This window comes from Anastrepha ludens, chromosome 5 (assembly GCF_028408465.1).
Source record: "Anastrepha ludens isolate Willacy chromosome 5, idAnaLude1.1, whole genome shotgun sequence".
NCBI classification, from domain to species: domain Eukaryota; kingdom Metazoa; phylum Arthropoda; class Insecta; order Diptera; family Tephritidae; genus Anastrepha; species Anastrepha ludens.
Window position 1 is genome coordinate 65,088,326 of NC_071501.1, and position 24,929 is coordinate 65,113,254.

General features: G+C 37.0%; 1 protein-coding gene across 3 annotated transcripts in view; it reads left to right on the top strand.

Moving 5' to 3' along the window:
- Positions 1–24,738, top strand: part of LOC128865067 (P protein) — a 111,589-nt gene extending 86,851 nt beyond the window's left edge. For all 3 annotated transcript variants that reach the window (XM_054105001.1, XM_054105002.1, XM_054105003.1), the window contains 11 exons: positions 8,253–8,359; positions 17,234–17,354; positions 17,422–17,485; positions 19,595–19,727; positions 19,795–20,453; positions 20,527–20,781; positions 20,846–21,175; positions 21,236–21,583; positions 21,648–21,795; positions 23,808–23,901; positions 23,970–24,738. In XM_054105001.1, coding sequence (XP_053960976.1) covers positions 8,253–8,359; positions 17,234–17,354; positions 17,422–17,485; positions 19,595–19,727; positions 19,795–20,453; positions 20,527–20,781; positions 20,846–21,175; positions 21,236–21,583; positions 21,648–21,795; positions 23,808–23,901; positions 23,970–24,054 — 2,344 coding nt within the window. In that variant the 3' untranslated portion in view covers positions 24,055–24,738. The remainder of the gene's footprint in view (positions 1–8,252; positions 8,360–17,233; positions 17,355–17,421; positions 17,486–19,594; positions 19,728–19,794; positions 20,454–20,526; positions 20,782–20,845; positions 21,176–21,235; positions 21,584–21,647; positions 21,796–23,807; positions 23,902–23,969) is intronic.
- The last annotated feature ends 191 nt before the right edge of the window (positions 24,739–24,929 follow it).

Genomic DNA, 24,929 nt, shown 5'->3' on the forward strand with positions numbered 1-24,929 from the left:
AAGAACCTATTTCATTCTTGAACTCATCGGTAAAGAAAATAAATAGTTATGGTATTTTCAATTGGATGAACTTATGAAATGAATGGAAAAAAGTTCAAAAACAATCTATGTATTTAAGTGGGAAAAATATAGCATTTCTGATGAATGCTTTGAGGAAGATGCATATTTAAAGTCTTTCATTGATCTCAAAATTCTAAATGGAAATTTAAAGATGATTGGGATGTTGTTGAGATTTAGAGCAGTTTTACCAAATCGACCCGGTTTTCTCGGCAGACATATCTGGCAGCCCTACTGATAGATACTGTTAGTGAACTTTCTACAATTTAATCGAAATATATTTCAGCTTTCTTTTGGTATTTTTAAATATCAACTGAAACTAATATGCCTTTATTTGTCTCATCAATACTTTTTTTAAGTGATCGAAATTCGATTCGGCTTCGGCTTCGAAAAGTATTGTTCGGTCGTCCCTTCTGATATCTAAAACTGAGTGGAAGACTTACATCTAGACATATTACGATGAAAACGCATAGTCATTTATGTATCTTCCTATGTTTCACACATACGTACATTCTTCTTCTTCTTAATCAGCGCAATAACCGCTTACGCGATTTGGCCGAGTTTAACAATGCCGTTTCTGTCTTGTGCTAACCGGCGCCAATTGGACACACCAAGTGAAGTCAAGTCCTTCTCCACCTGATCTTCCAACGCAGAGGAGGCCTTCCTTTTCCTCTGCTACCACCAGCTAGTACCGCATCGAATACTTTCAGAGCCGGAGCTTTTGTATCCATTCGGACCACATGACCCAACCAACGTAGCCGCTGGATCTTTATTCGGCTCAGCTCATCGCTCCATCGCCTGCAATATTCGCCGTTGCCAACGTGTAAAGGTCCAAAAATTTTCTGCAGAATCTTTCTCTCAAATACTCCAAGCGTCGCTTCATCGGATGTTGTCCTCGTCCACCCTTCTGCCTATACGTTAGGACGGGCATAATGAAAGCCTTGCGCAGAGTAGGTTTTGGTCGTCGAGAGAGGACTTTACTGCTCATTTGCCTACTTAGTCCAAAGAAGTAATATACTTGTTGGCAAGAGAGATTCTACGTTGGATTTCAAGGCTGACATTGTTATCGGTGTTAATGCAGGTTCCTATATAAATGAAGTCTTTTACAACCTCGAAACAGTGACATGGGTGTCGATAAGCGAGTGCGTCGACTGTTTGTTTGAAGACAGGATTGTCCTTCTTATGGATTGGGCAGAGCACACTTAAATTCCAATCGGCAGGCATGCTTTCATCCGACCATATTTTGTATAAAAGCTGATGCATGCGCCTTACCAGCTCCTCGCCGCCATGTTTTAATAGCTCAGCCAGCAGTCCGTCGGCGCCCGCGGCTTTGTTGTTCTTTAGACGCGTTATTGCTATTCTCACCTCGTCATGGTCGGTTAGCGGAACGTCAATTCCGTTGTCACCGATTGGGGTATCGCAATCTTCACATTCTCTCGATCGCAGCTAGGCGACATCCTTTCTTTCTGCGGCAGCATGACATTCCTCGTCGTACCAATTGTTTTTTCGGGCTCACCTAAATCCGATCTCTTCTTCGGTGGCGGTACGTAGGGAACGAGAAATGTTGCTGCATTGCTCGTGCATGCCGGTTTGTTGGGCCGTGCTCTCTGAGACCAGAAGTGACAATCGAGTGGCGGCACAGAGGCGTGTGCGCAGTTTGGCTGCAACAAGGTAATGATCCGAGTCGATGTTTGGCCCTCGGATCGTACGTGCATCTAATACACTAGAAGCGTGTCTTCCATCTATCACAACATGATCGATCTGGTTTCGGGTTTTTCGATCAGGTAGCTTGGTGGATCATTTTATGCTGGAATCTGGTGCTGCAGACTACCATGTTTCGGGCCCCGGGCCCCATGCAGGCTGAATTTTCCGACTGTGGGACCAAAAATTCCCTCCTTGCCCACCCTGGCTTTGAAGTCGCCAAGCACGATTTTTATGTCGCGTACTCCCCTCTTTGCACTAATTAAGTCAGCTTTATGTTCATATTACCCATGCTTACATGTGTAAATACAAAAAATATATTACATTTAAAAGAAAATGTGAAACTTGTACCCGATTGAAACTGTAGGTTCGAATGGCTCAAGTCTACTCGCGCCACGCCTATTAAATCAAGTAAAATATAAACAAATCTTTTCACTTTTTTCTTTTGGATAATTAATTAACAGTGGTTACAAAAAATATGACTAATGTGTTTTTTTTTTATTATTTGGAAGAATCACTTTCTTTCCGATAGCCAAACTACGATCAAAGCACTGATGACGCCATGGTGAAGATCCGAACTGGTAAACTCCTGTAAGGAGGCGATCAAATCTCTTGGGTGTGCAAGTAACATTTCTCTGATCTACGTAAGCAACAGCTCGTTAAAGGTGCTTTAGTGCTACTTGAGGAGTGACAATCAATATTAGCCACTTTTAATACTATGTAGTATTAAATCCGTAAAAAAAGGTGTAGGGAAATTCTCCTGGCCGTTATTATGCTGCAACTTAGACTGTGTGACTATGTGAATGAAATGGTAAACCAAAAATCATTTTTCATTGAATTTAGAATGCGCCAATTAAGAGGGATCAACTGTCAAAATCTTCCCCATAGCTTTGAGCTTACATAGAGTTATTCATAATTTTGGGTAATTTTCTCTTAATTGTAAACTGTCATAATATTTATTTAAGTGGAGTAAAACATTTTCTGTTGCCGGCTTCGATATTTTTCTATTAAATTCGACAAGGTTCGAAGTGAACTAATAGCGGTCGCCTCTCGGCAGACAATGACAAACCTCAGAGTATATTGCTGCCATAAAAAACCTCCTCATAAAAAGTTCCACATAAAACTGTCCTTCCAATTCTGGAACAAGATCAAGATGTACACCACAAATTAGGGGTGGCGCTCGGCGCAACATCAAAGGCTGCACGCGCCAACCAGACATGTAAATATAAATACATATATATACTCGTATATACCTGTACATATATACTGCATTTATTTTCCGCATTTTTAGTCCACTACTGTAAGTTTCTTCTTTGCGAATAAGTTCTCGAATTGCATGTAAACAAAGCAGCGCGCGGCGATTCACTACCCTCCGCTGTGGATAGTATAATAATTTTGATTATGACTTCAATTTCAATTTTCACAATTTCTTGGTTTCTGTTATATGTTTTGCATTTTGAATTCACAATTCATTGACAAAAATAACCAGCGTTGTTGTTAGCTGCTATTTTTAGCGCACAGAGTGCAATTGCTTGCGTCAAAATCGTTATGTAGTTGGAGAATTTCCACTTGCATAACTCATTTGTAGAACAATAAACCTTGTTTGTGTGTATACGTGCGTGTGTGTGCACTCTCATAAATGTACTAGGCTAACTAATTGAAATTAAAATTTTTTGGGTTACTATTTAATCACATTTACATACATATATACGAAAGCACATTTATGATCATTGGCGTAATTAAGTGAAAAGTTACGATGAAAAGAGGACAAGCCCACAAAAAAATCAAATTAAATAAACTTATTGAAATTGTTTAGAATAGTGAGGAGCATTTCCTTCATATGACTGAAAGTAGTTGAATATTGTTTTGATGGTGGAACAAACTTAAGGCTAATAATAATAAGATTGTCAAATGAGAAGAAACGTGAAGGTAGAGATTGATTGAATGTAAACAAACCAATTTATGAGCATCGCCCCTGAAGCAAATCGTAAATTTTGACAAGAAAGGCGTTTTTAACACACTAACATAACATAACTAAGTGCATTCTCTTTAGTAGATTTTAATGCAAATACCAGCATTTTTCATCCTTATGTATAGTAAATATATTCAGCTCTTTTATTTATTTTTCTTTTTAATTTAAAGTAAATTATAAAACAAGAATCGAAATAAGTTTTAGTGTACTAATGACTTCCTTTATTTCGATTTGTTATGTTTAATATATAACAATCCCAACAGGCAGACAATAAAAAGAAAATAAAATGAAGTAAATAAACTTCAATCTAATTAGATAATAAAAAGTAATTACAAATTAAATTAAGTTACAATTAAATAAAAAAATAGACGAAATTAAAAAAATAGTAAAATAAAATAAAACAAAAACCAAAATAAAATCAAGTAAAATAAAATAAAATAAAATAAAACCAGGTAAAATTGAAATAAAAAAATTAAGTAAAAAAAAAAAAATCTAATGAAATAAATTAAGTTACAATTAAATAAAAAAATACACGAAATTAAAAAAATAGTAAAATAAAATAAAACAAAAACCAAAATAAAATCAAGTAAAATAAAATAAAATAAAGTAAAACCAGGTAAAATTGAAATAAAAAAATTAAGTAAAAAAAAAAAAATCTAATGAAATAAAATAAAATTAAAAAAACATAAAGTAAGATAGAATAAAAATAAAAAATTATGTAAAATAAAATAAAATAAAACCAAGCAAAATAAAATTAAATCAAGTAAAACAAAATAAAATAGAATACAATAAAATAGGAAAATCAAATAAAACAAAATGAAACCAACTAAAATAAAATAAAATATAATGAAATCAAATTTCATTAATACTTCTTTGGTGGTTTTCAATTTACTCGTAAGCCTTTTGTGGGAATTTCGCCTCCAACATATGATAGTTGCCGTGCTTTACAGCAACTGCGCCAGAAGTGAATCCAAGTTCTGTAAAAGAGGCTTAAACTCGAAGATCTGAGCGATCTCTGCTTTTCTTAACTAACTCCACAGTACTACTTTGTTGAAAATTGCGTAGTCACATTCGAGTTGTTGCAGAGCTTTGTCTGTGTACTAGTTGTCGACCTCTGGAAATAGAACAGGAATAAGTTGTTTGTGTTAAAAAATATCGATGTTTACATAATTACAGGCGGGTGAAGGAAAGTTTCGTCGAAGCTGGGGCCTGCTCCTAGCCTGTCCATGCTTGAAAACGTCCTATAATATTAAAATTAACACATTTACTGATTCATAAAAATATAAAGAAGAAGCCTTACACACTTTGCGAAGGCGTTATCTGGTAGATAATTTCATGGCATTTATTTTTAAATCACATGTTCCATTCGATCAGCCCAATTTTTGACTACTTTTTCCAATAATTCTGGCCGTATGGCGTCAATAAAGGATTGGATATTTGAATAAATTGGTTGATAAGCGCGCTGTAGGGTAAGTTCCGTGTTAGTGGAACGAAATGTCCTCGATGTTTAACTGATTAATTTTTGGAAACAAAACTTCAGTCAGCATGGCTCGATAGCGCTCGCCATTCATCGTAACGGCATCTTCTTTCTCATTTCGAAAGAAATAAGGTTAGGTTAGGTTAGGTAAGGTAGTAATGGTTACCCAGAGAGTGGGCCCACTTGGAGTTCATCAGATTTTTGATATCTAGCGCACAAAAGAAGTGAGAACCAAGATGCTTGAACCTTAGTCACGCGAGCGCTGGGCAGCTAAGGAGCAGGTGGTAAGATGTTTCCACCTCATCCTCCATACAGCTGACGCAAAAAGGGCTCGAAATAATTCCGAATCTCACGGCAAGTGTACTCCGCGGATAGTCCCCCTTAGGATGCCTACGAAATTTGAGAAAGAAATAAGGATTGATGATAGTTATTACTTTGATTTTTAAGTAAATTTCCACAAATTGGAAGCTTATAGTAAAACGGAAACAAAATGCATAAACACACATGTATATATATATATATTAGGCCGGGTCGATTTGTGGGGAGGCAAAAAAATCGCCCTTTGCTCTGTGAAAATCATATTCTAGAGATCAAAATAAGAAACTTTGCCGAAGGAACCATACCTCTAAAACGAATTCTGATGTCCCCCAATTTGGGTCGAACTTTTTAGTTTCTTTTCTATAACTCACTTAAATTAATTTTTTCATTTACATATGTACTGACTAAATACATTTCTTAAGAGAAAAAATAGATATTATTATTATAAATAAATATTATTATAAATAAATAAAAATAAAGAAAAAACATAGCCATTTAGCTGATTTTTTCATGTAAAGGCCAAAAATGGTGATATTTTGAAATGATTGTATAGGGAACCCCCAGGGGAGTTCCAGGGGGTGTGCCACCGGTATGGGTGGATCGGCCGTCCAAAGTTAGTGGGGGTCGGTCATACATTTGGACTCGATTGGATTTTTCAAAATTTGCCCCTACCCAAAAGTTCGACCCAAATTGGGGGACATCAGAATTCGTTTTAGAGGTATGGTTCCTTTGGCAAAGTTTCTCATTTTGATCCCTAGAATACGATTTTCACAGAGCAATGAGCGATTTTTAAATCGACCCGCTCTAGTATATATATATATATAATTGGCGCATACATAATTTCTGAGTGTTTGGCCAGGCTCCTCCTCCTATTTGTGGTGTGCGTTTTGATGTTGTTCCACAAATGGAGGGACCTACAGTTTCAAGCCGACTCCGAATGGCAGATATTATTTATGAGGAGCTTTTCATGGCAGAAATACACTCAGAGGTTTGCCATTGATTGTCGAGGGGCGAACGCTATTAGAAAAAACGTTTTCTTAATTTTGGTGTTTCAGGCGAGATTCGAACCTACGTTCCTACGAATTCCGAATGGTAGTCACGCCCCAACCCATTCGTCTACGGTGGCCGCATAAACATACACGTCTTTTAAATTTTTTATATTATGATATTCTTTATTATTAATAAAAAACTGATTTGTCATGTATTCAAAGTTTGTAGTTATGTAGTTATTAGCCAAACTAAACAAAAAAAACTGCAACGTGTGAATGTTTACTTTGAGCGGCCCTGTACCTGCGCAAATTTTCATTTAAGCTTCCTCATTGCAATTTAAGTGCATTAGAATATATTTTATTAGCAGTTATATATAATTTGGGTTAGTATTAAAAACAAAACAAAATCAGGTATCTGTCAAACATTTTTTTTTTTTGGATCTGAGTGCAGTCAATGCTTCAAATTTTAAATTAAATAATAGCCTAGGCAAACGACGGCATTAATGGGATTACCGGTGCAGTTAATTCTGATTAAAATTGTAGTGTCTCAAACGGTGGTTACACGGATTAGTGAGTTTTGTCAGTAAAAGATGGATTGCAGGCGACAAATACCGGTATTATCTGTTTTGATACTAAAAAATAATTATTTATGTAAAGAAAAATCTTAAATTGCTATTTCTCAAACTGCTCCGCAATATTCAATTAATGAAATTTCAAACGTGTTAGTACAAACTAGCATTGCATCTCTGCATTTGCGCGTGCTCCCTATTGGTTATGAGCGCCTGCTCATCCCTCTCCGTCCAGGATGAATGTTTCCTTTTACTTGCCATCTGAAATTGGAAAAACGCATTTTTAAACTTAAAAATAAATGGAAATATCACAAAATATTCCTGTTGGGCTAATCATATTGTTTCAGAATTTTAATGCTCAAATGATTGTTTTCCCCTAATCCGCTTAAATTATTATAATTAAGTCTAGTTGTCAATCCGCGTTAGTTCCTGAGATAATTTCGAATTAAGTCGTTAATCCCGATTGCCGCCATCCTATAAACCACTTAAGAGATGTCGAAATGAGCTAAGTGAATGCGGAGATAAATAAATAAATAGCGCAACTTGCTGCATACTTACAGGCGAGAGAAATATTAAGCACTATTCGCATAAACAACCATCATTAAAAACATAAAACAATGAAATTGGTTCGAAGCAGTCTTTATTAACATCGTATGGCCGATATTTATTAATATTAGAACGCGTAATATGTGACTTGGATCATTTTTTATAATTAATAGGCTGTCGCGTAGTGTGATTATGAATAAATGATGCCGTTTTGATTATACACATAAATGTAAATATGTATAGGGACATATATATATTCGCATATATTTTGGTATAATTGCCGCCCAATGTACAAAACCGCTACGTGCCACTCCAACACCAGAATCCAAATAGGCTACTGCGAGCCGATGCCCACAGCAGATGTGATTTAGCCAGTAAACGATTTATGTACATTTATAACAACAACAACAAAAAACAACGCAAAGGAGGGATGCAATAAATGATTGCAACATTAATTTTGACAGAAAGAATAACAAAATAATCAAGTACATAAATCTACAGCCTCCTGAAAACCAACAATAAGTAGTCTTATTCATCTTACTCATTATTATTGTAGTACTTTAAGTTTCTTATCCAGCCAAAACAAATTGTCACTTAATTTCATTTTTATCTCTTTCTTGCAGCGAGGTTACAGAAGGTGCCTTACAAGTATGGCGTGCGCTACCCGAGCGCATACGTCAGGACCCGAGCTTAGCATCGTTCCGCTTGGAACATGAACGCATTCATGGCGGTGAGTAAATGGAAATAAGAGTAAAATTATAAAGACAAGTAAACCTGTAAGAAAATTTATATAGCATAAACGTTATTGAATATAATTTTCTCGAGCATTTACACAAAACAAGTTACTTAAAGTATAGCGATTACATTGATACAAATTCTATTATATTGGCTACAATGCAGTCATAACAGGTCTCACTGGTCTCCCTATAGAAACTGATAACTGCCTGCAAAGCGTACAAATACCACATTACATGCGAGAGATAAGTCTAAGCCCGACAAGAATGTTTTCTATTTAATTATTGAAGTAAAAATTTGTCAGCAAAAACAGATTGCCTTACAGACTAACACAGATGTTTTAACAAATGAAATAATAATAATCTTAATCCGCATGAAAAAATATATAACAAAACTAGTCAAACTACGAGTATTTAAAAGGTATAAGTAAGAAGTTACGCTTAGAGCAAAGTCAATTCCAATAGATCTGTAAATAGTACTGATTTCGATCCGAGCTCTCATGACTTGTGCATTCCGTGCAAACAAAGTTTTAATAAAGACTATGGAAAGAAGTAAAGATGGAAGCCAAGGCATGCTGATTTTTTACTAAGGAGTGAGTGCGAAACCCTGTCAAAAGCTTTAGAGAAATCCGTATATACAACATCGAACTGGACACCTTTCTGAAAAGCTAATATGATATTCTGAGAAAACAGCCAATTTTGAAGCCGTACTGGACAAATTTTGCTTCTGACTGCAAGAAACACCTCATTTTTTACAATGCATTCAAATAACTTAGAGGTAGTCGAAAACTTGACAATACGTCTATAATTGCTCACATCACTCTTATTTCCGCATTTAAAAGTTGGTGAAAAAAGCACATATCCATTAGTCAATAGATAATTATTTGTTGAATATTAACTGGAGAGGATAGGAATGCGACAACCATTTTTTAACAGAACAGTCGAAAGACCATCGGCATCTGTTTATGAAGAGTTTTGGCACCACCTTCGACAACATCACCCGAAGATAACAAGATACAGCCAAAGTTAAAAGTGGACATGAAATGTCACCGATCTATTAATTCATTAATATTTCCAGTTCCAGGCCATCGCAACATAAAATGTAACTGGAAGGCTAACGAACTAGCCTTGGCAGAAGTTTATCTGATACTGATATTAAAGAGAGCCCTCCCAGCAGCACAATTAGTCAGAAGTCTTAGTGTATTTCACTAGAGACTCCTACCCAACCTAACTTATTAATATTATTATTTTTGTTATTGGGAATAGATCATTGTGAGCACTTAAGGTCCATTGTGACCTTTTCAATGATTTAGAGAATGCGGTTTAACTTTAGTATAAAGCCTCGGTATTTGAAGCTTACCACGCTGTCCGTTATTAGATAGTCACCCAGGATTATGTTATGTTCAGTGCTGGTTATTTCTCAAATATCTGTTCTTGCGGCTTCACTGTCTGCTCTACAAAACCTCCAGATTTCATACGAATTCCAGTTTAGTCAGACGATATTTCAGACTATAATATCATGTCGGAATTACAGGGATAATTCTTATGCCATTCTTAGATAAGCTTATACATTCTTTAAAGTATTTTCGGTTATAACATCCCAAAAGTCCTTTTGAGTGCTTCAAGACTGTTAGATTGTCCGTGTATAATCCCCTATGAGCTCCTGTATCTTCGTTTTTTGATCTTTGCCTAAGTCGCAGTAAATCGTTGGACATACATATGTATATATAAAGCGAGTTGATGCTCACTGCTTTGTGAGTTTGTCATTAATCTTATTTCATTCAATTTCAATCTGACTCGGTACGCACAGTAATGTTACTTGGTTAGTGAGCCTTATTAGCCGCTTGGCTATTATATTTTTATATTATATAATAAATTTCCCAATTGGATAGGATTGTGTGTCACTTCTTTTTAAACCAGTCCGCATAGTTAACAGACCGAAGCAGTTTCCATATTTTCAAGATCATACCGAAATTCTATGCACAAAACTGTGTTTAAATTTTCTTTCAAAACGTGGATTAACTTCTCCAGGCGTTTTATATTAGCCCCATTGGTTATAAACCACACTCTCCTTCTTTGCGTAGTGAGCTTCTGCGATTTGATTTCACTCTAATTGTTTGTGATGAAGTTAAACTCTCCTCGAAACGGGGAGCTATTTGAATATTTGTAGCCACTTCAACAACCTCTCCCTTTTTTGCTTGTACCATTTGAAAGACACCTCTATAATATGACTTGCGGAATTACTTACTCCTACTCCTTACTACTGTTTTCAGGACAATCACCATCAATAATATCAGCCTTGAACAAGGATGATAGGTTTACAAGTTTTGCTCATTAACTATGGTGAAAAGGAAAATTGGGAGGGAAACTTCGGCGGCTCGTCATTTTACATGTATTCACACTCTCGTAAACACATCCCCTGTTACCTCAGCCCATCAGCTGATTCTGTCCAATTCGCTGAGAGCCGGTTAACGGTCTGTTATTGAGCACAACTTCTCAATTCTTTTCACCATAAACTTTAAAATCTAGTGAAGAATAATTCTTGCCAACAGGTGCGACTTTTGGTCCGGTATGTAATTGAAAAAGATAAAGATTGTCTTATTGTGTGCAAATAGATACAGCAATGGGTGTCGAAAAAATGTAATAGTGAAGGTTACGCGCTTTGTGATGAGTTATAAAAATACAGTAACCTCGTTTTTTAGACCATAATTTACACTTTATGTGAAAAATTGATGGGGCTGAGTAGGGTAGGTTCGGTCAACGTCGGCAATCGATCTAATTTATTTAGAAGGAAAAAAGTGTTTCTAAGTCAACGGCATCGTGAACCCAATTTTTCTGTTTGTAGCTATCCTAATGAGAGCAAATTGAAGCTTGCATATCAAAATTTCGTTAATCTTCTTAACTTTAAAAAACACAAGTTTCGTTTTGCTTGGTTTCGGTTGGTTTGTTCAGCTGGCAGGCCAAGAAATGGCTTCACTTCGAGTTCTGATGAGACATTTGTAAGCGTTGAATCCAAATTTCGTTAACCATGATCAGTCTCCAAACGCATTGGCGAACTTAAGTAAGCTTTTGAATTTTTTGCCGATGGACAACTCCAAACCTTGTAACTTTCCTTCACCAAGAAATCTGACTCAGAGCCTCTCAAAGGTTGAACATACTCGTAATATGTGTATAACGGTATGCTCCTTTAAGTCGCTTTTCCTGCTCTTTTTCCCCCATGGCGGCCGCCGTAGCAGAATGGGTTGGTGCGTGATTACCATTCGGAATTCACAGAGAGAACGTAGGTTCGAATCTCGGTGAAACATCAAAATTAAGAAAAACATTTTTCTAATAGCGGTCGCCCCTCGGCAGGCAATGGCAAACCTCCGAGTGTATTTCTGCCATGAAACAAGTTCTCATAAAAAAATATCTGCCATTCGGAGTCGGCTTAAAACTGTAGGTCCCTCCATTTGTGGAGCAACATCAATACGCACACCACAAATAGGAGGAGGAGCTCGGCCAAACACCCAAAAAGGGTGTACGCGCCAATTATATATATATATAATTACCGCCAGCAGCCCAACGAAGAACCCTAAGTTCTTTTTTTTTAGTATAAAAATAAGGGATACTTGGTTTTTGCTACTCTACGGCATAAGAGATCGCTTCAACGTATGGTGTACAATTTAGAAGTTCATGTGATCTCTTAATTGCCTGTAGTGCAGTAGGTATTGCCATCGCGATTGCCTTCTTTGTCTAGTTCCAAGGTTGACTTCTTGATTATTTTTCGTGATCTGCTGCTCAAATTTCTTTTCCCACTTATACTTATATAATAACGCACAGGGTAAAATGTCAAGCGCTTTCAAGGGACACAGAATACGTAAAGCTCAGTTAGAGGATTTTAAAAGTTACTTTGAATCCTGTAGCAAAGAGTAACTTAGACTTAGTCTTTTTTGAATTAGCTCTTTTAGACGTAACGGTTTTGCTCCAATTGTGTACTAGTTTCAATTTAGTCATTCCGCTTCCGCTTGCAAAAATATCATTAATTATCAAGACTTTTGCTTAGCCGGAAACTGTGTTTTTTTTCCTCTTAGGCCATAAATAGTATTTAAGTGTCACTTTTTATTGCTTCGCGGGGTAGTTGTAAGCATTTTTGTATTATGGGGATTTTATTGGTCTGGCGGTCTAATGTTTAGACGGTCGCCAAATGTGCGCCAAAAATATATTTACATTAGGGTTCCTCATCAAAAAAAAGTTTTAGTTTTCGGTCGGGACTATGAAATTTATTTTGTTTTAAGACTTCCGCTAAATGATTCCACATTATTGTCTGGGTCTCTCTGGCCGTGTTCGGAGTTTAGCCATCTTACTGCAACCATGTGTGTGCACTGAAGGAAGAATGTCCGCTCATTATTGGCAGAAACTAATCATTCAGGACGCGCCGATAAGAGACACCGTCCACAGAAATTGTTTGTCCTCAACGATTTAAAAAAAATTTAGTCAAATTATTCCACTGCTTGGTAATGCCCACCAAACCGCCACTTTGGGGCTGTGAAGTGGCTGTTTATGTTTCAAAGTGGTTTCTGTCTTTTAGGTGACCAATATCGGCAATTTTGCTTACATGCACTTCAATTTTCCTCAGTCCAAAAGATAGTGTTTACCATACGAAATCGTTTCAGAGTTATCTCGCAGAAATTTAAAAAAATCGTAATTGTTAGGCTTAAGCGCTTGCAGGATTTCATTTTTGAAAGAGAGATCTTTCCTCAATATTTCATCCAATATAGTTTTTGGAAGTCTCAGCCACTCTCTTGCGCACAGACTGTTTGTAGGTGGGCTGTTTGGCACCCGAAACCTTCGCACTCATGAACGAATACAATTTTCACTTGGTGCATCATGTAACCTGATCAATATCTACGACGAACAGTAGCATATGCATCATTGACCTTGAAATATGCTTCGATTGTCACGTTGTCCACCCATCCAACGAAGTTAACGAGGTCCCCTTCACACTCATGTGCTCGGCGGTTAGGGAGAAACTTTTAATTAAAAACCACCGGACACCCTGTATCTCCAGAAATCGAGAATTTTGCTAATTATGTTTGAAAATTGGATCAATTGAATCAAAGCACTGAGATTGTCAATGCCATTTTTTGTACTTTATTTGGGATATTGGTTTAAGGAAACCTTGAATTTTTTTTCATATATCGCTATTTTGAGCATTTTAAGCATTTTTAAACACCCCCTTTAAGCTTAAACTCTTTTATCATCTGAGGTGATCTGTTGGGAAAAAACACTTTTAAAAATTAATTTTATTTATAAAAACTCGATTTTCGGAGGCACTCTTAAATCGATCCAATTCCTGCAAATCTTGATAAAAGTCTTAAAATGTAATATTTTTTTTAATTCCCCTGGAAAACCAATACCCCTTTTATTTCGTATGAAGAGTGATCACCCTATTGTGCATGCATATGTACAAATAATCACTTACATTATAATACGAGTAAACAGAGCCTGCGGTATTTTGGGATCTGCACAAAGTCAATGACAATTTGCAAATCGCCGCCACCATCGCCATGGATATAAAAATGTAAATGTGTACACATGCGAGTGTATGTATGGCTATATGAACTTTCATATCTATTTTCGGGACTCAACTTTCATAATTCCAATGGTCAGGCAAATTTACTCACGCCCACGTTCATATTCACAGTAACATACACACATATTTATTTCACTTTCAATTACTTGCGCACACCATAAGTGAATACACTCCAGCTGAAAGTAATATTTACCTAGAAGTGTTGTTGTTATTATCTCACAAAATAATATAAGCCTTAAACATCTGTCTCGTTTTAATACAATAATTTGCAGTCATTATTACTGGCTAAAGTTATAAAACTATTACATATTTACGAATAAATTTGTCTTCACCTTCTTAATGAGCGCTGTAGCTGCCCAAACGGTTTTTAGCTGAATTCCAGATAACACGCCAGTTGTTAACTTTTTCTCGTGCTATTAAAGGAAGTCATTCTCTACTTGAATTGTTCAGCGTAGGCAGCTTCGGGCAATTTGCACCACCACTAATTTGCACTATCACTAATTTTTTAGTGATATTTAAAATAAGGGTTTCATTGTCGCTAAATCTTCAATTCACTTATTCAATTCCGCTTATTTTAAAAATTATTTAGTGCACTATGCCCAACCCTGAGCATAGGGAACGCCTTTTTCTTCTTCTGCCATTAGTAGCAACTACCGAATTGAGTAGCTTGAGACGCTGCAACTCATTGTCTGATCGCCTGCGTTATTTGCACCTACCGCAGAATCATTCTCTCGAACAGTCTACTGTCTATCAGAGAACTAAGTGTACCGGGGTATCTACTGCGCACAATTCGTAGTTACTTCACCAACAGAATTTCGCAATACGATGCAGAAAGCGACCAAACGCACCAAATCACTCGCGGGGGTTCTCCAAGGATCTGTCCTTGGTCCAACACTTTGGAATGTCATGTAGGACGAAGTCCTCACACTAAAACTACCAGACGGTGCTACTATCATAGGCTATGCGGATAATATTGCGCTTGTAGTTACGGATATATACATAGACCATTTGGAAGCAAAAAGCCATGACGTAGCAGCAATGGTGAGACTATGGTTGGTAAAGACCGGAATGGAATTGGCAGCTCCAAAAGCCCAGGCGGTACTTATTAGTGCGCGGAGAAAAAAGGAGGAAATAAAACTACGCATCGGCACCCTTGAAATACTCCCTAAGGAGTGTATTAAGTACACTTATCAGCGCTCAGCGCAAGAACTTATACCATCAGTAGCTAACACGAATGCTACCTAATATTGCGGGACCGTAAGGCAGAAGAAGACGTCTCTTAGCTCCTGGTTCCTAACTGAGCAAATAGAGTTCTCTACTCCTTCAAAATTATGACTGTGAACTGTGGCATTGAGCAGATACCTAAAATGTTAGGCTAGAGATTTCATGACAAGAGATACTCGGTCTTTTCCTCTTTCCCTCAAGACCCATGCACTTAAATTTTTATGTAGACATAATCAATAGCTTCGATGATATCACCCCCTGCATTTGACGACGTCACATTTAATTTGGTTCGCGCTTCTTGATTAGCGCGATAACCGCTTAGCGATTTGGGCCATAAATAATAAAGTGCGGTAGTCGTTTCTTGGTTGCGCCGGCGTCAGTTGTATGTACCAAGTGAAACCAAGTTCTTCTTTACCTAATATTTCCAATGCAAAGCAGGCCTTCCTCTTCTACTGCAGCCACCAGTAGGTAACCCATCGTATACTCTACTTTCAGAGATGGAGTGTTTGTCTACCTACCCAACAGAGTCGTTGCATCTTTATTCGCTGTACTATATCTATATCATATCAGCCGCCGTAGCCGAATGGGTTGGTGCGTGACTACCATTCGGAATTCACAGAGAGAACGTAGGTTCGAATCTCGGTGAAACACCAAAATTAAGAAAAATATTTTTCTAATAGCGGCCGCCCCTCGGCAGGCAATGACAAACCTCCGAGTGTATTTCTGCCATGAAAAAGCTCCTCATAAAAATATCTTTGTTCCATATACTTTTGTTAAATTGTATATTTTATTCTGCAAAATTACAAAATAAAATTATAAGAGTTATACAAAGTTTTAAAAATCTCTATACCATAATTTTGAACAAAGAATAAATATTATATTTAAATTATAACAAATTGTTTCAAACATTTTTCACTTTACTTCTTATGATACTCAAGCCTACAAATAAACAAAAAACTTTTCCGTTCCGTCCTTTAGCTAGTCTTCCTGGCTCGTCATAGTTAAGTATTTGTCTTTACATACCTGGTTTACTTTTACTCTTCAAGAAAATTTCGACTGAAGACTTTCAAAATCCTAATTTTTCACTTAAGCTTCGGGTTGCATATTTTTCTTTCCGAGGGATCAACATTTTGCTTCTTTTACGGCTTGTCATTTTCTTCTCCGCAAACTTTCGACAAATCTTCTGTTCCTTAACTGCTCCATTTGCTACTCATTGTGATTATAAATATTCTTTTATGACATTCCCAAGCACTATAATCAAACTTCATTATTTCTTATAGTAATCACTTCGGTCACTTCCATCAACACGCCCATTCCTGATACAAACACACCTACATACATATATATTATATATTTGTTTATATCACTTCTTGTGTCCTTATTCTTTTCAAACAAATTACATCTATTAGTTTCGTTTCCTTATTCAACATATTCCTATGCTGTAATCTTCCTAACTAAATCAAATTCTGCCCCATGAGCAGCAGCCTAAAAGAATGGGAAATAATAAAAAAAGTGCGACGTGATTGGGCGAACAAATCGTCAAACTGAACATGTGTCAATTGGCTGCTGTCAATATTGTTTATAGGAAAAACGTAAAGTAAAGTAATGCACGTGTTTTTCTTAACATGTCCATTTTCGATAATTTTTTAGACGACCCATGACCCACTTCAAAGCGAATGCTGCGAGTGTACCATAATTTCCTGTTTGTTAGATAAACACAGACACGAAACGGAAGGAACGCAGCATTGCGTGGGGTACCAGAATAAAACAGTTTGTTGTTGTAGCGAAGGGTCTTCCTTTGCGGTTTTGTGTTTCCTTCACTCAAACCTGCCAATCACCCAAGGCTGCCACTTGTCAATTGTCCACCTTACGGCGATAATTCCACTTTTACCTCCTCTTGAGTGTGTATCCGAGTATGTATGTATGTGTGTATATATTCTTATTTTTATTTGTATTTTTATATATGTATGTAAGTTCAATAAGTAAAGAAAATTAATTAAATTGTGTATTATATGGTTAGCAAGGAAGTGCTAAGTATCAAATTTAATTTGTCTTCCTCTTCCGATGTAAACAGACTTGGATCCGTTGCCTTCGCCGGATGTGTCCGAACACTATGTTAAGTCGCCAAATGCCTTTACCAAGGTGGGCATCAATGTGACCAATGAGCTGGGGCAAGTGCGTATCTTGGAAGTTAGGTAAGTGCAGAACTGAGTGTAAATTAAACCATAGAATTACCTAAGTGATTTATTTCTTTGTACTCAGGGACATGGAGAATAATAACGAAGATCATCATGACGAGCACGATGAGCCACATTCGCGTAGGAGGGTAAGTTCAATTGCCGCTAAGATTATGTACGGCTAGTTAAATTTTCATTGGGTAAATCCATCCCTCAGTTGGCATTTCACTACATTTTACATAAATTAAGTAGCAAGTCTCGAAGAAATTGCTATCGAGCTAAGGCTACGAATTGTTTAAAACACAAAAAACTAACAGCTACACAAAGAGAGGGTGAAACAAAACATTGTTTGTAGGCGGAAATACTTTGAGTGACGGCCGAAATGACGGCCAAATCTAAATTATTATTTATGAGTACGAGAGGCCAAATGAAATCAAAAACAGGCACAACTAGATTCTACCACCTCAAAAAACTTCATTTGCAAGAGAAATTCTTTCTTTCAAACAATTCGCTCACTTCTACCCGGCAATCGCAAGTCCATTCGAAGCCTATGCACCGAATAGAAAAATTATTTGCTGCAGATAAAGTAATTAATGACTCTACCAGTACGTTCATATCCCAACCAGGATTGACCGCCTTCTGGGTGTCCAAACAACGTCTGAAAAATGTTCGTTAGGAATATGCGTTTCTTATTTTTCATTTTCCTATTATGATTTTCTAGTCGGTACCATTTTGGCGAGAACTGTAGATATTTCTCTTAGATGACTACGCGCACCGTTCCCCTGTCTTGCTCTTACATCGGCGATTATTTAATTCAATTAACGGCCGGCCAGTAGGGTGTGCTGATAACGAATTGAAACGGAGAAAAAAAAATTATTTGTTGCGGCCAGTTCGTGACATGAACTTCAGGATATAATCTATACTGCATACAGTGGTCTGTGTTTTTTCTTCCCTCGCTTTCTAAGAAAACGCGGAAAATTTCACAAACTCAAAGATTTCAACTTCTGAGGCTCTACTGGCAGAGCTTTGTCTAAGATAGGTATATATGGAACTATTACATCACTGCGTCAACTATTATATAATAAAGTCTAAGGTTGCAAAAATGCCCAGTTGGGGTACATATCGTGCTACACAAACGCAAATTTCGAGCTTGAAACTAGTCGATGAAAGCTCTTGTTGTGTTTCGAGATCGTTAGTTTTAGAATAAGTCAGTCATTCAACAGTTGAGTGTTCTTAAAAACATAACTTGAAAACAATCTTCAGCAAAACACAATTTATCAGCTGGAAGTACTTAATGCAAGGATATGGGATTGCACTACATCTATAAGACCAACAGCAGCAAGCGAAGGTCCTATTGCCTTCTGACTTATATTACCGACGATGGAACACAGTAGCTTCAATATGTAAATTTTCTTGTGTCGAATTTTCGAAAGTCGAACGCTGGCTGAGAGTCTCTGAAGACTAACAGCTTATTTACAAAGCCCTCGGACGGCGCCCGTAACTCAACGACTTGAGCCTCCCTAGTTGATGTAATGGTATCAAATCCCGTTGGGACAAATAACTGCCCGGCATATGATGAGATACCCTAGCATGAATATTTCTCATATCTATCAGCCTGAAGACCCAGCCATTCATTTAAATGGGTAAAGTCTATGCAATAACATATTCTAAACTTTTCGAGTTCTCCTCTGGAGAATGTCAATTACGGCTAGATTCGTGTTCTATATCTATGTCGCAGTAAATCTCATACAGCTCATTGTTCGAAAGGTCCAAAGATATCTGTCCGAGATACCGCTATGAGATAATTACCATAGACTGACGCTGTAAAGAAATTTATTTTGATTTCATTCTTCTAATATGCAAATAGTACTTTGTTAGATGTTTGGCCGAGCTCGTACTCCAATCTGTGGTATGCGTTCTAATGTTGTTCCTAGAGTTTTATGTCACTTCCAAAGAGCAGATGATTTTTTATGAGGAGCCATGACAGAAATACACCTAGGCGGATGGTTTGACACTGGGATACTGTAATATACTTGGCTATACAAATTTTTATATAATCGTTTTAACATACGGGGAAAAAACCTACTAGGCATAACCACTGCGAAACGGGATTCTATGCTTGCAACTGCCGTTAATAAATCTGTTAAAGACTCTGCTAAATACTTATAGCTATGTGTCAAAACTCTGATTTAAATTCGGTGATCTTTATAATTATTTTCTTTTTTCATAACTTTGTCTTTTTAATTATTTTCATTTAGAATGTGTTGAAGTGGTTCAAAATTTCGGTGCTAATAGTAGTTTGGGCTGTGTTTACTGCATTTCTTATGTCGAATAACGAGCATGTCGATGAACTCAGACTGATGAGTATTCCTAAAAGTGGTGAAGAAAAATGTAAGTATTCGAGTTTCATTAACTTAGTCTAAATTCTTAAGCCACACCTTTTTTCATACCCGCCTAGTGTTCCCCATAACGACCGCTTCGTTGTCCCGTGTCGGCCTCAAGCTGAAGGGCGCCTTCCGCCAACAAGAAGCCGAGCCAATTGGCAAAAATAAGAGCGCCTACTCCGCACCACCAGCACTCCATGTACACATCCAACGCAAATACTACAATGCCAGCGGTGATGAGTTCTACGTAGAAGATGCCTCTAAGGTTTGGAAATTATCGATCGTCTATCCAGAACAGTTAGATGTCACAAAGGAAGCGTGGAAAGCGAACAATTATGACATATCTCCAGCCGATGAAGAACTACTGCTGCAATCCAACTACACCCAATTGAATTTGCGCTTCATCACCAACATCGAAACCGAATTTCCATTGCAGCTGTCTATCGACGAATCGCCCATCTACAAGAAGGAGGGTGTCATCTATGCGGCGATAGTGCTGTGTGGCCTGTATATTATGATTATTTGGGAAATAGTCAATCGTACCTTTGCGGCGATTATTGCTTCCACGCTGTCGATTGGTATTCTGGCGGCACTAAACTCACGTCCCTCCATGGCGACAATAATGGGTTGGATCGATGTGGAGACTTTATTGCTGCTCTTCGGCATGATGATATTAGTGGCCATACTCTCCGAGACTGGCATTTTCGACTATTTGGCTGTGTATGCTTATAAGGTACTGAGTTGGATAAATTCAGTGGAAATATAAAGAACTGATAAGCTTATGTTGCATATTTTGCATATTACAGATAACGAACGGTCACATTTGGCCACTTATCAACTGTCTGTGTTTGTTCACGGCGGTACTTTCCTCATTTCTGGACAATGTGACGACCGTATTGCTGATGACACCGGTCACTATACGCCTCTGTGAGGTTATGTCGCTGAATCCGGTGCCTATACTGATGTGCATGGTGATTTATTCGAATATTGGTGGCGCGCTAACGCCCGTCGGTGATCCACCAAATGTGATAATTGCTTCGAATAATTTCATTGCAAGAAACGTGCGTTGCAGTGCGATGACACTGGTATTGCAAATAAAATTGAAAATCTGTTTTTCTCCCCTAGGGTGTCAATTTTGCCATATTCACGCTGCATATGCTACCTGGTGTGATATTGGTGATGCTGCAAACATATTTGCAGTTACGTTTTAAGTTCCGCAATACGAACGACCTGCAGTTCAAAGACTCACCCGAGGTGGAAGAAATGCGTCACGAGATACATGTGTGGAAGCGCGCAGCCCAAAGTCTGTCAGCCTATTCCAAAGACGAAGAAATTGTGCGTCAAACGCTGATGAAAAAAGTGAATCGTTTGAAGCATAGTTTGAAGAAGCGTGTATCCGAGACGGTAGAACCGGCGCCGAACTACAAACAAACATTGACGCAGTTGCAAGCGAAAGTAAGCTTTTACAAAAGTATGCCACAGTAACTACTCTGAACTTTCACTCAATTTTCGCAGTATCCCATCCGCAACAAGTCGCTGCTTATCAAGTGCTCATTCGCTCTTGTCTTTGTCATCAGCTTGTTTTTCCTACACTCAGTGCCCGAATTACAACGCCTCTCTTTGGGGTGGACAGCCCTCTTGGGCGCCATATTTCTGCTCATCTTGGCCGATATCGAGGACATGGAAGCGATATTGGCACGTGTAGAATGGTCTACGTTGTTGTTCTTCGCGGCGCTTTTTATTCTCATGGAAGCGCTATCCGAACTGGGTCTCATTGAATGGATTGGCCAGATGACAGAGAGCATCATTTTGGGTGTGAGCGAAGGTTCTCGTCTAATGGTGGCGGTATTGATTATACTTTGGGTGCGTAGAGTGCTTTCATTTATTCAAATCTATAGTTAATTGAATGTTTCTGTTTTTAATTCAGGTCTCAGCCATAACCTCTGCTTTTGTCGACAATATCCCACTAACAACAATGATGGTCAAAATTACAATATCTTTAGCGGAAAACTCGGCGTTGAATTTGCCGCTGCAACCACTGGTGTGGGCCTTAGCTTTGGGAGCTTGTTTGGGCGGTAAGTGAATAACTGATTATTTTTTAACAAAAACTTTATTGAGGCTATTATTGAAGTATATATAATCAAGTGGCAAGAGTGATTTTGGGACAAAAATGAGAGAACTAAAAGAAATGTCTGGTTTTGAGTTCGCCTCTGTTCAACCCCTTTTTCGCTCGATACACTTCAGTAGAGTTTTTCCCATTACTTTATGTTACGATTTTTCGGGGAGCTTTGTTCATCGATTATAGTAAAGTGCATACGAAAAAAATTAGGAATTTTTCTATCGGAATTGTAAAATATGTATTATATTTAAAGACTTCCGCCAAAATATTTAAGAACAATATTAAGATTTGGACCGATTTGAAGGTACCTCAAAATACTCTATATTTTGATTTGGTTGATTAAATTTTTTTGCATGCCTCTAAAGCTGATAAAAGTATTACGCATGCATCTTCTTTCATCTGAGGTGATTTAAAAAAAAAAATTAAAACTTGTTTTATTTATAAAAAAAATTCGAATTATGGAGATATATTCAATAGAGATAGATATAAACATATATGTATCAAAATTATCGGAATAACGGGAGGTGTCGATTGAACCATGTCTGTCCATTCGTCCGTCCACCCATGCGCACGATATATGTATTAGTGCATAGATCACTCTTTATCCCAGGTAGTTTGGCTTAGAAAATGGGCGACATCAATCAATAACCAAGCCCATCTCCCATATAGCTGTGATTTTCAAAAAAGAAAAAAAAACGTGGAAATTCGATTATAAGTAAAGCAAGATTACTCACGTTTGATACCAATTACGAGTATGACCACAAAAACATACAATAAATATGACACCAATAAAATTTAAGAAAATTAGCGGTATCGTCGCCACTTTTTATTAAATGCGTGTGTCCTTATACTCTTTTGTACTAGCTGCTTTCGATTCACCACTTCTCTGCTCGCTAAGCGAAAAATTTACATGTGAAAACAACAACAAAATAGTTGAACATGTTCAAGCGACTTTGTTTTTAGCCGCTTAGCTCACGAGCGACACGCCTAGGTCAATGCTTCCAAGTATAAGTAGGGATATTGTTAGAGGTGGGACTATTCGAATAAATATTATTCGAATAATAAAATCTTTTATTCGAGAGGTTTTCGTAATTCGAATAATATTTATTCGAATTTTTTATTCGTTTATTCGAATAATGCCTCAGTAAGGTATTCGAATAGTGAGGTATTCGAATAGTAAAGTATTCGAATAATGAACTATTCGAATTATTTGAAACGAATAGTATTATTCGTTTTATTCGAATAATGTTTATTCGAATATTATTCGAAAATAATCCCACTCCTAGATATTATTATATTATATTTTGCATATTTTCATGCAGAAAGCTTTGAAAAGGAATGTACTTACACAACAGTTTGAGCGACATGCAGTAAAAAGCAGGGCATGGTGAAAAAAATTTAGATGTGGCCACTATTATACCATTAACCGGTTGTCAGTGAATTGGAAAGAATCAGCTGAGCAAAATTGAGATTGTGTTGGTGATATACGCAAAAAATCAACATAGCCCACGGCTGATTCGAAGAATATGTGAATACTTGTGAATTCTGCTACCGAGTCCGCGGTGAAGTGGTAGTCGAAGTTATTAGTTTAAGCCCGTTTTTCATCATATCTGAAGGCCAAATATGGTAATCTATCATCCTTGAAGTAGGGCACTCATACTTTCATGCGGGGTGCTTCGAAAAGCAATAGGGCTGCACAACAGTTCGTCAAAACGGAAACAATGCAGTGATACCAGATTATATGCAACGTTGGTTTTAAGTGAAATTATATTCACTACTCGCTAGGTGGTTGGTGAATCGAATGCGACAGATATTTAATTTTAAACATTTTAATTTACTTTATCCCATTTCATTTCAGTAACATTCCACAAACTTATTTACAGTTACAGTTTTTCTGTAAATATTTGATTTCCAACTGACAATTTGCGATTTTAATATTTGTGAGTAATTCCCCTTTTATCCCCATAGGCAATGGCACACTAATTGGCGCCTCGGCGAATGTGGTTTGCGCAGGTGTGGCCGAACAGCATGGCTACAAATTCACTTTCCTGGAGTTTTTCAAGTAAGTTATCAACACTAACCCTTAATCTTAATGAAATAATAATAAAAAAACTCGTTTATTTTCCACAGGGTCGGTTTTCCAGTCATGATTGGTAGCATTATTGTCTCCACCACATATCTACTTTTCACGCATGTCCTCTTCGCTTGGCACTGATCGGCAGTTGTTGGAATTGGCAGTTAATTGCAGTAAAAATACAAATACCTCGTGTAACAGGAAAGGCGTTGAAAGGAATTTCGACGTGCGAAAAAACGAGCTTAGCAACCCCATTATTTTTGTTTTTCTTCGTTTTTTGTAGATATAAAATAATTCACCCTAGGTCTATTATACCAAGATCCTTGTGAGTAAATCAATTGAAAAGTTTTTATTAGAAAAGTTTAATATTTGAATTTTGAAATTTACTTAGTACGTTGAAAAAGAATTTTCTCGGTTCTGAATAGAATTGATGAAATTTCTTTAACACTTTTAGGGAAAATTGTATAGAAAGAACTACGTTGCGTTTAAAGTTATTTTGGTGTAAAATATTATAAATATGAAACGGCAAAATGAATAGCATTCTAAATAATAAACGAAGGCTAAATTTAAGTGTAGAAAATTATAGTAATATTGAAGTAAAAGACCAAACGAAAACAAAAAAAAAACCAAATTATTTTTACACCTGTTGGGAGTTTAGTCGATAGTCTGTGAAAAGTCTGTATGCAGTGTAGCAAAGCGAATGTGATGCGAAGTATTTTGGGGCACCGAGCACGTTAGCGTACAGTGTTGTGTATTAGTTTACGCTCAATAGAGTTGTGAAGGAAACTTTCATAACAAATTGATTGCGTAAAAATTAAAGTATTGGAGACTAAAAGGAAAAGGGGCCATTACGAAGTGCTGTAAATTTGTAGTAATATTAAATAAGTACATTTTTCCAATATTTGCTTAAACAATTTTTTTAATATATTTCTTGTTTTTTGCTCCTCTGACATTTTTCTTAAGCATTATAATATATATTTCGAAATCATACATACATACATAACTACGTAAATTTA